This window comes from Pelobates fuscus, chromosome 5, assembly GCF_036172605.1.
Source record: "Pelobates fuscus isolate aPelFus1 chromosome 5, aPelFus1.pri, whole genome shotgun sequence".
Lineage (NCBI taxonomy): Eukaryota > Metazoa > Chordata > Amphibia > Anura > Pelobatidae > Pelobates > Pelobates fuscus.
Window position 1 is genome coordinate 348,667,063 of NC_086321.1, and position 16,821 is coordinate 348,683,883.

Below are 16,821 nucleotides of genomic sequence, written 5' to 3' on the forward strand. Positions count from 1 at the left end.
TTGTGAATGACAATCCACACAGTAGTAGAGCAGCACGCAGTTTCTGTTGCAGCTCCTGTCCTTGACATGTACCTGGCCGGCCTGGTCCCCACTGGAACCCAGGGAAGCCACCCACACTGCTAGATATACACAGAAATGCATAATAACCGTTCCCTCATACAAATAATACGGACAGCCCACACACAAACGCAACACCACTAACAATCCACATACATGCACACTACTCCACATGCAGCCTCTCACATACAATACCCCAAACAGCCCCACACACTACCAAACACACAATGTGACATATCCATCCACACACACAATTCCACAAGCAGCCCCCATACACAGCTTACATTCATAAGTATCATACACAATACCATAAACTACTCATGAACATATACAATATAATAGCTCATCCAGAGGGGGCCCCAAGCAAATGCTTTGCCCAGGGTCCAGTCAATATTAAAGACGGCCCTGCATATACGCACATATACAACGATACAAAGCAATTACAGTAAAAATAACACAAGCAGAATACCGCAGCATACACACCTCAATTTAAAAAAAAATAGGACTGCACGCTACGGGACATCACAATCCTATATCGGCACAGTGCTGCTAAAAGGTTGCCTACCCCTGATCTATACACTAAAACTGCTTTATTTAGCTAAAGTAATTTAGGTGACTATAGTGTTCCTTAAACTTATTCTTATAGACATAAACACCCATCGACACTATGTACACATTTTCCATAAGTGCTGAATGTTCCACTGCATCAATTTGTTGGGAGTGTGGTGCCATCCAACTTTATTTGCAGCAGTTTTTCAAAACTTTACACAAGGTTAAGAATAAAAATAAAAAGTTTACAAAAGGTTTACAACTGGACCCGAGTGAGGCTAGGTTAAAAATTAATTGATGAATCATTGTCATGATGCAGTGTAGCCAGATCCCTCATCTAAGTGATTAGAAAGTCATCTGACCTATCAGAATTTTGTCGAGGGAATTTGTGACATCCCTGTCTCAGAATTGTGATCCGCTAGGCATGAGAGTGCATTAATAGCAACATACTTGTTCCACGTACATTGTTGCTTTGAATCCCCAGTATTCCCTATGAGCTAGCTTTTATACTTTTCTCATTATCATTTACTTAAAAGAGCAGAAAAATTCTACAATAGAGAACATGCATCTATTTCTCTTCTGTGTGTTTTCTATAGGGCAGTGGTTCCCAAACTGTGGCACACAGGGGAGCCGCAAGATATTTTCCCCGATGCTATGATGATCGCACCGGGAACTGTGCCTCCCTCTCCCCTGCCTCATACAACTTGCCTCCCCATACACACACACACACACTGCCCCTCCATACACACAAACAGTACCCCTCACACAACCTGCCCCCCTACACACTGTACCCCTCACACACACACACTACATCCTTCAAAAACACAATGCACCCCGTACACACACTGCACCCCTCACGCACACTTCACCACTCACACACACACACATATTGCACCCCTCAGACACACTACTGCCCCTATCCCCGACTACAGCCCATATCCCGGCAGATCCCAGGTAAGGTGTCAAACTGTTCTTAAACAGTTTGACTACTTACTCTGGGAGGGCACTACTGGCACCATAACCACTACAAAGTGCTGTAGTTGTTATTGTGCCTGGATTGTTTCTTAAAATAATATACCAGTGCCTGAAATTATTGAAATAAAAAATATTTGCCATCTGGAAGCTCTAGCACCCAGCAGGCAAATAGATAGAAATCCTTGGCTTTGTGCGGGTTCATTATTTGGTGTCTGGCCAATGCTTGCTAGAACTAAAAAGGCTGTAGGGTCACCAGGACCCTCATATTACTATGCTCCCTATGGAAGCATGTCTGCTTGATGTTTAATACTAATAATTGGGGGGGTTTCTATAGTCAGCAGTTGGAAGCTATTGTTAAACAAGGGGAGGGAAACTAGTGGGTCCCCTCCCAGGGTCCTATGCAGGCGTGGTAGGTGGGCCCCAAATTATAACATTAAAGAGGAAAGGACTTAGTGCCCTACCCAATTAATAGACAGTGGGAGGGGACTCTATATAATTATACATTGGGGTGGACATGCTATTGTGCACTCCCCAGTTATTGTCATAGCTAAACCCCTACCATCCTTGCTAGGTGGCTAGTGTTCCACATTCTTTTAGCCACCCCCCATTAAAATGAAATTACTTACATATCCCCCACACCCTAATAACAGTAAGAGGAAAGCTTTAAGAGTAATAACTGCAAAAAAACTATTTGGTAAAATTGTGGTCATGGAGACTATAGGTCGGAGGTTTTTTAGACCACTGTCTAAATTGATTATTTGGGGCTTGTCTTTAGGTGTATTGAGTAACAAAGAACGTCAGTATACCATTAAATCCCTTATTTTATCACCTACAGAAAATCCATAAATCAAATCTCTAATCTCGGAATTGGTTTATATACCTCTCAAACCTTTAGTTAGTGTATTACCGAGTTTTTTGAGAGATACAAAGTACTTATTGACTAAGCTTGAATCTGTGAAATAGAAGACAGTATATCTATGGGTTTCCCTGGATGTCAATTCTTTATATTCCTCTGTCCCTTACTGGTTGAGTTATCAGGCAGAGTGACCCATTTATTTTTTTTATTTTTTTTATTTCTCTTCAGGTCTTTCTTCTGATATACAGATGTTTTTACTGACCTGTTTTCATTTTCTTTTGAATAATAATAATTTTTTGTTTGATGGCGACTTCTATCTCCAGAGGCGTGGAGTGGAAGCGGCTCCACATCTTTTGGAGATGAGAATCGCTGTAGGGGTCTTATTGCTTTTCCTGGCAGATTTATCGATGACCCGATATTCATTTGGAATAAACCCCAGAGGGGATATAATCAGAATTATTATAGTCTGTCTTTTTTGGTAGTGAGTGATAATTCGCGGATCTTATTCCTAGATTTATGTTTGTCAATTTTGGCAGAAGGTAGTATTATAACTGAAACCGATATTTAAATATATATACATATATACATACATACAGCAGGGAATTTTCTGCTTTTAGCTTCCAGTTGCAAACCGAGGGTTACAAATCAGATCATGTCAATATGAAAAAAAGATTTTGAATCCATGAGGTCCCTTCTTTCGGTTTCCAATTTAGTGTGAAGTACTCGATCATTAAAATTGTACGCAAACATCTTACAATTTTAAAATCTGACGATTATTCTAAACCGATTATTCCAAATGCTATTACAAGTAGTTCATGCAGGGCTCCAACTCTGGGTTCTCCACCTCAGACGTCAGCACGAGTGGGTGCCTAATGTGCATTAGGCCTTCTCCATAGTAAAATAATTAAATCATTGCTTTCCTATGGGGATTTAGAACACTCTAAACATACTCATGCAAAATATAAGTACGTCCAATGTCGTTTCACGGAGTCAAACTCCGGAGCCAAAGAAACAGGGAGCACTCCTATTGGCTGTCTGGTAGACGGCCACTTGAGGCAGGCTTAACCCTGTAATGTAAACATTGCAGTTTCTCTAAATCAGGGTTAAGGCGACAGGGACACTGCCCACAGATGAAGTGGTCTGGGTGCCTATAGTGCCCTTTAATTTCCTCAAGCTATTTTGATTTCAATACTAACAAACTTTCAAACAAGATGTGGCTGCATTGTAAAGGAATGTTCAAATGCGGTGGCCTATCAGGAGTTCCAATAAAACTTCAGATTTCTGCTAATCCGAAAAGGTGGTGAAGGACAATCCTCAATTTATGCATTGCAGCACGTAGAGGAAGTGATCTCAGATCACTTCCTCCCAGCACTTGTGAATGACAATCCACACAGTAGTAGAGCAGCACGCAGTTTCTGTTGCAGCTCCTGTCCTTGACATGTACCTGGCCGGCCTGGTCCCCACTGGAACCCAGGGAAGCCACCCACACTGCTAGATATACACAGAAATGCATAATAACCGTTCCCTCATACAAATAATACGGACAGCCCACACACAAACGCAACACCACTAACAATCCACATACATGCACACTACTCCACATGCAGCCTCTCACATACAATACCCCAAACAGCCCCACACACTACCAAACACACAATGTGACATATCCATCCACACACACAATTCCACAAGCAGCCCCCATACACAGCTTACATTCATAAGTATCATACACAATACCATAAACTACTCATGAACATATACAATATAATAGCTCATCCAGAGGGGGCCCCAAGCAAATGCTTTGCCCAGGGTCCAGTCAATATTAAAGACGGCCCTGCATATACGCACATATACAACGATACAAAGCAATTACAGTAAAAATAACACAAGCAGAATACCGCAGCATACACACCTCAATTTAAAAAAAAATAGGACTGCACGCTACGGGACATCACAATCCTATATCGGCACAGTGCTGCTAAAAGGTTGCCTACCCCTGATCTATACACTAAAACTGCTTTATTTAGCTAAAGTAATTTAGGTGACTATAGTGTTCCTTAAACTTATTCTTATAGACATAAACACCCATCGACACTATGTACACATTTTCCATAAGTGCTGAATGTTCCACTGCATCAATTTGTTGGGAGTGTGGTGCCATCCAACTTTATTTGCAGCAGTTTTTCAAAACTTTACACAAGGTTAAGAATAAAAATAAAAAGTTTACAAAAGGTTTACAACTGGACCCGAGTGAGGCTAGGTTAAAAATTAATTGATGAATCATTGTCATGATGCAGTGTAGCCAGATCCCTCATCTAAGTGATTAGAAAGTCATCTGACCTATCAGAATTTTGTCGAGGGAATTTGTGACATCCCTGTCTCAGAATTGTGATCCGCTAGGCATGAGAGTGCATTAATAGCAACATACTTGTTCCACGTACATTGTTGCTTTGAATCCCCAGTATTCCCTATGAGCTAGCTTTTATACTTTTCTCATTATCAACTTTGTGGGTTTCTCCTCCACCTTTCCACGTCTTTCAAGGCTCATTCGTTTATTGATGATAAATATGATTGTATGAACCTCATTGGTTACCCTGATCTTTGAGTAACGTAACGTTTGCACCGTCAATCTTGTATAATACGTGCTTTTTAATGTGTACACTTACATATGTTACATCTGCTGTAATGACCTACACTTTGGAGTTCCTGTCACGTTGCTCTGGAGTTAATTTCTGGGGTCCCACTTCCCAGGACACCAAAGGTATCCCCCAGTAGGTCCAATTAGGTGCATATACATTGTGCAAACTTAATCCAGCCCACATGTTCAGAGCTTAGAAAACACACTTCTTACGGACTACGTTGAGTGTGACACGTCAGGTTGACACACCTAATTTGTGGAAGGTACTCACACCACTCAATTTGTAGGCAGGCCCATCATTGAATCATTGCACCACCCTCTTCCCACATTCATACCTATCAGTGTTGTAAATGATGTAACTATACATTGTTCATTCACTATTTTTATTTGTTTTGTTCTAATAAGTTATTAAGCAGATATCTGTTTTACTGGTGTTTCTGCAGTGAGACTTGATCGGATGGAGAGTGAGGCACTCGAGAGAAAGTCTGCTCAACCCTCGTCTGTTCAAGACCTTCCGATCTCCGAGAAACCGACTAAAGAGTCCAATGGGGAAACCAAGAAAGGTGCTCATCACAAAACTGCCATTTGCAAAACTGTTTTAAAATCCAAATAATTGTAATTTATAACCTTGCTCAACTGGTAATATAAGAAAACACTGCTGGAATTGCAATAAGTTGGCAGCGTGTAATGTAATTTGCATCCTCAGAGAAGTAGAGATCACTGTTTTGGCATTGGAAAATATGTTGTTGATTGACAGCTCTTTTTCTGATGAGTTTTTCTACCTGGGATAATCAGCATTAACTCTTTCATGGCAAATTATGCGTAATGACAGTCATATTATAGAAGGATTTGTCTATCCTGTATCATTATATGCTGCTGCACAAAATGCTGCTAGTAATACCATAGAACATTAAGGGAACATCATGATTGTCTAAATCAGGGCTCTAAATGTCCACTTACGACTACCCATTAGGAAGTAACTATTTAGGCTTGTCAAGTAACAGTTCACCCCTTGTTAGTGTTCCCTGGACCCTTTAGGCTTGTGATGTCAAGTAACTTTTAAAGGAACTCTCCAAGAAACATTTAGAGTGCTGTAGAGGTTACAGTTCCAGGAGTACCCTGGTGACCCACCATTGTAATTAGTTGTTTAACTTTTTACCTAGGGTCCATCTGGTGCCGCTCCCTGCCTCCACTAAATTACAGTACAAGTTTGGGCCCGTGACACAGGACTTTGCTCACTGGCTTGGAGTGATCTGCTGACATTCTCAGCCAATGAGCTACACCGGCACCCTAAGAGGGAACTTCAGGATCTCCTGTCAATGTGGAGAGTAGTGCTCATAGTGCCTATGGTGCTTGGAGTCTAACATTTAGTCCTGGCTAGTTGCATAGGATTTGAAATTGTAAGCCCTGGACAAAATCATGTCCTGTTTTATTGTAACTCACAGTACAACATGAAAATTATTGGGATTTGCAGCAAGTGCAGGGACTGCCAATGTGATTATATTTGTATCTTTAATATAGTGTTTTTGCACAAAACAATTTGTAATGTCTCTGTAACAGCTAATGCTTGTTGTTTGGCCACATATTGCTATTTAATTGTTAAAGGAACATTTACTTAAAAGAGCAGAAAAATTCTACAATAGAGAACATGCATCTATTTCTCTTCTGTGTGTTTTCTATAGGGCAGTGGTTCCCAAACTGTGGCACACAGGGGAGCCGCAAGATATTTTCCCCGATGCTATGATGATCGCACCGGGAACTGTGCCTCCCTCTCCCCTGCCTCATACAACTTGCCTCCCCATACACACACACACACACTGCCCCTCCATACACACAAACAGTACCCCTCACACAACCTGCCCCCCTACACACTGTACCCCTCACACACACACACTACATCCTTCAAAAACACAATGCACCCCGTACACACACTGCACCCCTCACGCACACTTCACCACTCACACACACACACATATTGCACCCCTCAGACACACTACTGCCCCTATTCCCGACTACAGCCCATATCCCGGCAGATCCCAGGTAAGGTGTCAAACTGTTCTTAAACAGTTTGACTACTTACTCTGGGAGGGCACTACTGGCACCATAACCACTACAAAGTGCTGTAGTTGTTATTGTGCCTGGATTGTTTCTTAAAATAATATACCAGTGCCTGAAATTATTGAAATAAAAAATATTTGCCATCTGGAAGCTCTAGCACCCAGCAGGCAAATAGATAGAAATCCTTGGCTTTGTGCGGGTTCATTATTTGGTGTCTGGCCAATGCTTGCTAGAACTAAAAAGGCTGTAGGGTCACCAGGACCCTCATATTACTATGCTCCCTATGGAAGCATGTCTGCTTGATGTTTAATACTAATAATTGGGGGGGTTTCTATAGTCAGCAGTTGGAAGCTATTGTTAAACAAGGGGAGGGAAACTAGTGGGTCCCCTCCCAGGGTCCTATGCAGGCGTGGTAGGTGGGCCCCAAATTATAACATTAAAGAGGAAAGGACTTAGTGCCCTACCCAATTAATAGACAGTGGGAGGGGACTCTATATAATTATACATTGGGGTGGACATGCTATTGTGCACTCCCCAGTTATTGTCATAGCTAAACCCCTACCATCCTTGCTAGGTGGCTAGTGTTCCACATTCTTTTAGCCACCCCCCATTAAAATGAAATTACTTACATATCCCCCACACCCTAATAACAGTAAGAGGAAAGCTTTAAGAGTAATAACTGCAAAAAAACTATTTGGTAAAATTGTGGTCATGGAGACTATAGGTCGGAGGTTTTTTAGACCACTGTCTAAATTGATTATTTGGGGCTTGTCTTTAGGTGTATTGAGTAACAAAGAACGTCAGTATACCATTAAATCCCTTATTTTATCACCTACAGAAAATCCATAAATCAAATCTCTAATCTCGGAATTGGTTTATATACCTCTCAAACCTTTAGTTAGTGTATTACCGAGTTTTTTGAGAGATACAAAGTACTTATTGACTAAGCTTGAATCTGTGAAATAGAAGACAGTATATCTATGGGTTTCCCTGGATGTCAATTCTTTATATTCCTCTGTCCCTTACTGGTTGAGTTATCAGGCAGAGTGACCCATTTATTTTTTTTATTTTTTTTATTTCTCTTCAGGTCTTTCTTCTGATATACAGATGTTTTTACTGACCTGTTTTCATTTTCTTTTGAATAATAATAATTTTTTGTTTGATGGCGACTTCTATCTCCAGAGGCGTGGAGTGGAAGCGGCTCCACATCTTTTGGAGATGAGAATCGCTGTAGGGGTCTTATTGCTTTTCCTGGCAGATTTATCGATGACCCGATATTCATTTGGAATAAACCCCAGAGGGGATATAATCAGAATTATTATAGTCTGTCTTTTTTGGTAGTGAGTGATAATTCGCGGATCTTATTCCTAGATTTATGTTTGTCAATTTTGGCAGAAGGTAGTATTATAACTGAAACCGATATTTAAATATATATACATATATACATACATACAGCAGGGAATTTTCTGCTTTTAGCTTCCAGTTGCAAACCGAGGGTTACAAATCAGATCATGTCAATATGAAAAAAAGATTTTGAATCCATGAGGTCCCTTCTTTCGGTTTCCAATTTAGTGTGAAGTACTCGATCATTAAAATTGTACGCAAACATCTTACAATTTTAAAATCTGACGATTATTCTAAACCGATTATTCCAAATGCTATTACAAGTAGTTCATGCAGGGCTCCAACTCTGGGTTCTCCACCTCAGACGTCAGCACGAGTGGGTGCCTAATGTGCATTAGGCCTTCTCCATAGTAAAATAATTAAATCATTGCTTTCCTATGGGGATTTAGAACACTCTAAACATACTCATGCAAAATATAAGTACGTCCAATGTCGTTTCACGGAGTCAAACTCCGGAGCCAAAGAAACAGGGAGCACTCCTATTGGCTGTCTGGTAGACGGCCACTTGAGGCAGGCTTAACCCTGTAATGTAAACATTGCAGTTTCTCTAAATCAGGGTTAAGGCGACAGGGACACTGCCCACAGATGAAGTGGTCTGGGTGCCTATAGTGCCCTTTAATTTCCTCAAGCTATTTTGATTTCAATACTAACAAACTTTCAAACAAGATGTGGCTGCATTGTAAAGGAATGTTCAAATGCGGTGGCCGCTGTGTTACAGTTTTATTAATAAAGGCACGATGCTCTTATCCCTCCAATGATGATAAAGCATATGAGATTCTTCATTTTATCAATTATAGAACAAAGTGTGTTATTAACCTCCTTCTAGACCTGCAATGTAAAACTCGATATGTAGGTCAAACTCTGTGTGAATTTATAGAATCTATTAGGGAACATATTTTGGACATAAAGATGAAAAATTGAAATTTGCCTGTGAGTCGTCATTTTGAGGCATTCAACGCAATAAGAGAAAAGTGTTTTGGATATTTCAACTGAATGCAAGACGCCCTTATGGCATTAATTGCGAGTGGAATGTTAGTAACATTATACAACAATAAATGTAGTTTCATATATTTATTTATGCATAATTTGAATTTTGCTCTCCTATACTTTCACTCTTTTGCATTTTGCTTTTTGAGTGGGTTGTATGTATTGTATTGTGTGTCTCTCCTTATATAATGACAGTGGTTATTTGCTTGTTTCCCATTATTTTATAAATTTCTTGTTTCCTCCTTTTTGTCCATGTTTAAATTTATTTTTACTTTTTTCCCCTTTTTCCTTAAAGGACCACTATAGGCACCCAGACCACTTCAGCTTAATGAAGTGGTCTGGGTGCCAGGTCCAGCTAGGTTTAACCCTTTTTTTTTTTTTTTATAAACATAGCAGTTTCTGAGAAACTGCTATGTTTATATTAGGGTTAATCCAGCCTCTAGTGGCTGTCTTATTGACAGCCGCTAGAGGGCTTCCACGCTTCTCACTGTGAAAATCAGTGAGAAGACGCCAGCGTCCATAAGAAAGCATTGAGAATGCTTTCCTATGGACTGGCTGAATGCGCGCGCGGCTCTTGCCGCGCATTCAGCCGGTGACGGAAGAAGAGGGAGGAGAGGAGGAGGAGAGCTCCCCGCCTGGTGCTGGAAAAAGAGGTCAGTTTAACCCCTTCCTCTCCATCTAGCCTGGCGGGAGGGGGTCCCTGAGGGTGGGGGCACCCTCAGGGCACTATAGTGCCAGGAAAACGAGTGTTTTCCTGGCACTATAGGGGTCCTTTAACTTACCTTTTTCTTGTTTTTTGTAACACGCATGCCATTATTTATATGTTTAGTTTTCTTTAGTTGTAAAGATATTTGAATTTGAAGTATCTTGTTTTCCTATACTTACCAGTACACTTGTTACTAGGTTAAATGGAGCTACCATTGTTGTTCCTATGTCCAGTTTATGTATCTTTAATATCTTGGTAGTTGTGTGGAGCTACACTTGTATCTCTTTTAGCGTTTTTTTTGCGTATATAAGAAATTCTTATGGTTTTGGAACCTGAAGTCCAAAACGCGTCAGGAATTTATTTATTTTTAACCTACTTTTTCTCCTCTTTGTTTTTGTGCCTAATAAACTTTGGTTTGATTTTAGTGAGTGCTTCCTGTTACTTTTTTTTTAATGTTTATGTTTAGATTTTTTCCGGGATTTGGAGTCTCCTCGCCTGGCGTCTATAACATTTTTTGCACTTTGTTTAATTTTTACAGGCATCATACCTGCTATTTGTATGCCTGGTTTCATTTCATTGCAAAAAAAAAAAAAAAGTCTTCTTACTTCTAACTCTTATTTTTTTTAGCCCCAAAAAGGCCAAATTAAAAGCGATCATTCCCACACAAAAAAACACGGCACTAAATCACTGCAGATACACTCCATGAGGGTTGACCCTCCACAGTCTGAGCTCATATAGCATTTGAAGGCTTTCCCATGCTACATCAGACCTTATTCACACTATTCCACTTCGTCCGAAATTCAGCCAGACCGAAAGCTGCTGGACGGCTTAAATTCAGACCAAATTAAAGGGATACTCCAGGCACCCAGACCACTTCATCCCATTGGTGTGGTCTGGGTGCCAACTCTCACTACTCTTAACCCTGCAAGTGTAAGTATTGCAGTTTTCATAAACTGCAATATCTACATTGTAGTGTTAAGTCATCCTCTTGTCTATCAGACAGCCACTAGAGGGACTTCCGTGCTCTTAAAACACGAAAAGTGTTTTGAGCAACGCTGGACGTCCTCACGCTATGTGAGGACCTTCACCGTCACCGAAATCCCCATAGGAAAGCACTGAATAATGCATTACCTATGGGGAGGTCTAATGCGCGTGCACAGCCATTGCCGCGCGTGCGCATTAGGTCTCCCCCTGCGGCTGACGTTGGCGGGGGAGGAGAGTAGGCGGAGCCTGACCAGCACTCAGGGACATCCCTTCAGCAACTTGGGATGGGGGGTGGAAGGGAGAGGGGCACTACAGGGTCCTGCAGTGCCAGGAAAACAAATGTGTTTTCCTGGCACTGGAGAATCCCTTTAATCAAACTTTGTCCGGATTCGTCCATTCGGACTGCAAAATCCAGACATTGTTTACACTATTCAATTTCATCTGTATTTCAGACCGACTGAATGCTGCTGGACGAATAAATCAAACCGGGCCTGGATTTTAAAGAATTTTTGCCCGCTGGCAGCACTGTTAGTCAGCAGGCAAATAGTTAAAAACCCCATGTTACATACAATAAGAAAGTCCTTATATAGGCTTTCCAATGCTATGTCAGCTATTACAGTGGATGGAAAAATTTCCCATGCTATGTAATATCCGTGAAAGTGCTTGTAAGCCAACCAATCAGAGAGCTCTGACAGTCTAGTCTTGAGAGCAGTGACTTCTCTGCATGCTCTGGGCAGGCAGTGTTGGGCTTTATTTCAATGATTTATTTCTCTGGTCACTACAGTGGCCAACCGGAGAAAGGAGAAATCTGTGCAGGCGGGAGGCTGGGAAGCTATTTAGGTTTTAAGAGCTGTTTGAAATGTAGTGGTTATGGTGCCCCACCTCCCCCCACTGTAAGTAATCAAAACTTTAAATATGCAATATGTGGCAATTTCGTGATAATCCACACAAGAAAAATACCTATTACAATATATTACGGAAACAGCCTGAATATACAGTGCATTGTAAAGCATATATTTTTTTTGTAAATTGTTAACATTCCAGGGTTTTTAGACTTGTTAGTCCCATTCCGACTTATAAGCTCTTTTCCTATAAAGTTCCACAACTATTGTTTAATTGTTAAGAGCACTCTATTCCAACATTTAGTAACTATGATGCTGTGTTGAAGCAACATAATATTCCGGGTTTAGAGCTTTTCCCCCGGAATATACACTCTGTCAGTAATGGATCACACACACACACACACTTTCAGGACGTGTTTCCAAAATAGTAAGTTTTGCATCATGCCCAGTTGCACCCAGTACACAGCATACATTTTATATATCTTCCTGCTTTGTACAGTAGGAATAACCAAATATTAGAGAGATTGAGAAACATACAATGCGACGGCAGATAAGGGCCATTCGGCCAGTCTAGTCTTACCAATTTTCTTAATACTTGCATTAGTCTTTTATAGCTAGGATAGCCTTATGCATATCCCATGCATGCTTAAAGTCCTCCACTGTGTTAACCTGTACCACTTTAGCTGGAAGGCTATTCCATGCACCCACTACCCTCTCCGTAAAGTAATACTTCCTGATATTTTTAAATCTTTGCTCCTCTAATTTAAGAATATGTCCTCTTGTTGTGGTTGTTTTTCTTCTTTTAAATATAGTCTCCTCCTTTACTGTGTTGATTCCCTTTATGTATTTAAATATTTCTATCATATGCCCCCCGTGTCGTCTTTCCTCCAAGCTGTACATGTTAAGATCCTTTAACCTTTCCTGGTAAGTTTTATCCTGCAATCCATGAACCAGTTTATTAGCCCTTCTCTGAACTCTCTCTAAAGTATCAATATCCTTCTGAAGATACGGTCTCCAGTACTGCGTACAATTCTCCAAGTGAGGTCTCACCAGTGTTCTGGACAATGGCATGAGCACTTCCCTCTTTCTACTGCTAATATCTCTCTCCTTATACAACCAAGCATTCTGCTAGCATTTCCTGCATCCTAACATTCTTTCTTCTTTCTGATTAGTGAACGGAGATACATGATGTTACAGTTTCACAGACCCACCATTTATAACACTCAATTTTTACATGATGTAGGAAGCACATCAAAGGTTTGTGGGATTTTTTGTTCAACTAACAGCGTTCAGAAATCTGGTAAGCTGGTAACTGAACTAAAAGCCCCTTGAAAACCCTGAGCAGAAATGAGGCTGTTAATAAAAAGCTTTACAATCTGCTACTCTGTCCTGTAGCCTCCTACACTGTGCACATAAAAAAGAAAAAGCCACCTGCCAGAACTGTATCTGTTATCTCATGTAGGGTAGTGATTGTTAATTTTCTATTCTGTAAAGAGAATCAGACAGCTAGTGCCTGATCTGCACTTTAACCCTTGCAGTGTTTGTTTTAATACATCCAATAGCTATAGCTGAGGCTCTCCTAACGAGAGCAGAACCTCAAGGCTGATGATACGAAGGACGTGGATTTCAAAGACGAATATCTTTTTGTTTTTCTAGCTTGTTTGTGTATGTATTAAATGCCTTATCTATATCATGCATAAAAAGGGGTTAGTTTCCAGCATGTAGCGCCCTTTAAACATTTACTAAAAAGGTCAGCCTAAATGAATAGGATTATGTTTCTATGTACAAAAACCTGATTATCTAATACAAGCACTTTAACATTCCTTCGCTGTATTAGCCTACTTCACATCGCTCATTAGGCTTGTACATGATATCCAATATATGCAGGATTTTTTGCAGCAGAACTAAGCGTCCAGAACCATGGAATTATTTATTCAGAGAGCTCAATGGATTATCTTTGGAGGTCATGAATACTAAATCAACTGTGAATAGCCATTTTACTAAACTCTAGAGCACATTTGCAGAACTGTTTACTAGAATAAATAAATCCATAAAGATTCATTTGAAAATGAGACGTGCTTTTAAATTTTCTTTTTAATATAATGCCCACATTTCTTGGTAAATTCCATTAAAGAAACATTCCTTTAACAGCAAAGTGTAGTGGTTATGGTGCAAGGCGTGCCCTGGGTGCCACTTATTGTAAGATGTCAAACCGTTTTAGAACTGTGTAATTTCTTACCTGGAGTTCACAAGGCACTGCTCCCCGCCTCCTCTGCAGCTCAGTAAGGGCTGGCGTATTGTCTGAGAGCATCAGCTGATCACTCTCAGCCAGTAAGCTGAGCCCTGCTCTGCTGGGTTGCTCTCACTGAGCTATGGTGGAGGTAGGAGCAGTGCCTGGCGGACACCAGATAAAAAGCCAAAATGTTCTAAAATGGTTTGGTTTCTTACAGTGGGGAGGTGCCAGGTCACTACTGGCACCATAATTCCTATTGATTGTTACTTAATGGAACACCATAGGGTCAGAAACACAAACATGTATTCCTGACTCTATTGTGTTAAAACCACTATCTAGTCACCTCGGGGCGGATCCTTTGTTAGCCACGCCACCTCACACACACACACTTTAAAATGTAAAAAACACCCGCAATATTTTCAATGTTTAAATGTTTTAATTTTTTTTAAATTGCACAAATGTGTAAATTTTGAAAAGACCCTGTCCTGCCCCCTTCTACAAAACCCCTCTCCTGACCACTGTTCTACAAAACACATGCACAACCTTCCACAGCTCAGCCCCCTTTAAACAAAATCCCTGTAACCCTTCTACAAAATCTTGCACCCCCCCACCCCCTTCCCAAAAAACCTTGCCTCTCCCTCTATAGCCCCTGCTCAGCTCCTTACAATAGAATTCATTTTTCTACACAACAACATTAGCAACAGTCTTCAGAGTCCAGTCCAAGGCACATAGTCACTTGTACACAGTTACAGGCAGACAGTCACACACACTCACACACACAGTCACAGGCAGTTAAACACACTGTCACAGGCAGACAGTTACAAACACACACAGACACACAGTTACAGGCAGACAGTCACACACATATAGTCACATGCAGACTGTCACACACATTCCGACACAGGCAGACCGTTACAAACGCAGGCAGTCACATGCTGACAGTCTCTCTCACACACACACACAGTCACAGGAAGATGGTCACACACAGGCAGTCACACATGCACACAGTCACAGGCAGACAGACACACACACTCTCTCTCTGTCTTACTTACTGACCGTATGGGCTGGAGGAGGAATGGATTAACTAAAGTCCCTGGACTCTGTTAGTTGCGGAAGCAGTGACTCCATCCTGCTTCCCCTCAATGTGCAGCAGTGACAGCAGTGGGTGGAGGCCGTGTTTAGTTCCGCCCCTGCTGCTAGTTTGTCTCCGCCCCCGTTTTTCTTTGATGCGGACGGTTTTGAAGTTCTGCGGCTTCCTGCATGTGTAAGCTGTGCGGCTGCCATGGCGCCCTGTGCGGCCCCACAGCTCACATATCCTAAGGCCGCCCTGGTCAAGGCACCCCACTAGTGATTGGCACCTGGGGCGGACTGCTCCCCCACCCCCTCCCCCTTTGTACGCCACTGGGCAGAGCCAGCATAAGACAAACACAGCCCTGGCCAATCAGCATCTTCTCATAGAGATGAATTCAATCAATGAATCTCTATGAGGAAAGTTCAGTGTCTGCATGAAGAGTGTGGAGACACTGAATGTTATGATGCACACTAGGCAGCACTGCCCAAGGAAGCGGCTTTAGCAGTCATCTATTGAGTGGCCAGTGGAGTTATCACTAGGCTGTAATGTAAACACTGCTTTTTCTCTGAAAAGACAGTGTTTACAGCAAAAAGCCTGAAGGGAAAGATTCTACTCATCAGAACAAATGCAATAAGCTGTGGTGGTTCTGGTGACTATAGTGTCCCTTTAAGCTTGTTGCATTGAAAATCATTACCTAAATACTGCGCTTACATGAAAGCAGGACATTAACCCCTTAACGCCGATGCGCATCTAGTGGCTGTCCGGAAGACAGCCACTAGAGGCTGGCTTAACCCCAAACGTAAACATAGCAGTTTCTCTGAAACCGCTATGTTTGCATCTGAAGGGTTAAAACCTAAGGGACCTGGCACCCAAACCACTTCATTGAGCTGAAGTGGTCTGGGTGACTATAGTGTACCTTTAATTATATTTTAAAGGAACAATATAGCGTTAGGAATACAACCATAATATCATGAAAGCAATGAATTAATCAGATCGGTTTCTATGACATTCTAGTTGTGATTTATTTGTTTCCATTCTGTACTAAGTTGTACAGTGCAATGTAATATTAATGTTCCTTCTGACATTGTGTGGATCCCACCATTGTACTGAGCCCACAACCAATTTGGCAAGGGTATAGGAGGTGAGGGTCCTTGTGAGGAGTTAAGAAAGAACTTTTTTCTTTATGAATGAGATGTTTTGGGATTTTTGCCTTGTTGGCCTATCCAAACCCTTTCATCTTCATTTCATCACTGACTGTGGAACATTAGCTTCTGGATTTGTTGATATCTAGTAGAATCTGTTGTTCCCCCTACCTTTTTAAATAATTTCTTGTGCCAACGGCTATCACACATCGGCAAAGCATTACAGATCCAGCGTCATAATGACTTGTTGGCATGGTTTCCTTTTATTCAAACTTGTTTCAACTAATTTTCACTAAATGTACCTTTTGGTGATGGAGC

At 41.2% G+C, this 16,821-nt stretch overlaps 1 protein-coding gene across 5 annotated transcripts in view; it reads left to right on the top strand.

Moving 5' to 3' along the window:
• The window catches only part of JSRP1 (junctional sarcoplasmic reticulum protein 1), a 141,011-nt gene that overhangs the window by 68,688 nt on the left and 55,502 nt on the right, over positions 1–16,821 (top strand). For all 5 annotated transcript variants that reach the window (XM_063455878.1, XM_063455877.1, XM_063455879.1 and 2 more), the window contains one exon: positions 5,519–5,638. In XM_063455878.1, the coding sequence (XP_063311948.1) occupies positions 5,533–5,638 (106 nt within the window). In that variant the 5' untranslated portion in view covers positions 5,519–5,532. The remainder of the gene's footprint in view (positions 1–5,518; positions 5,639–16,821) is intronic.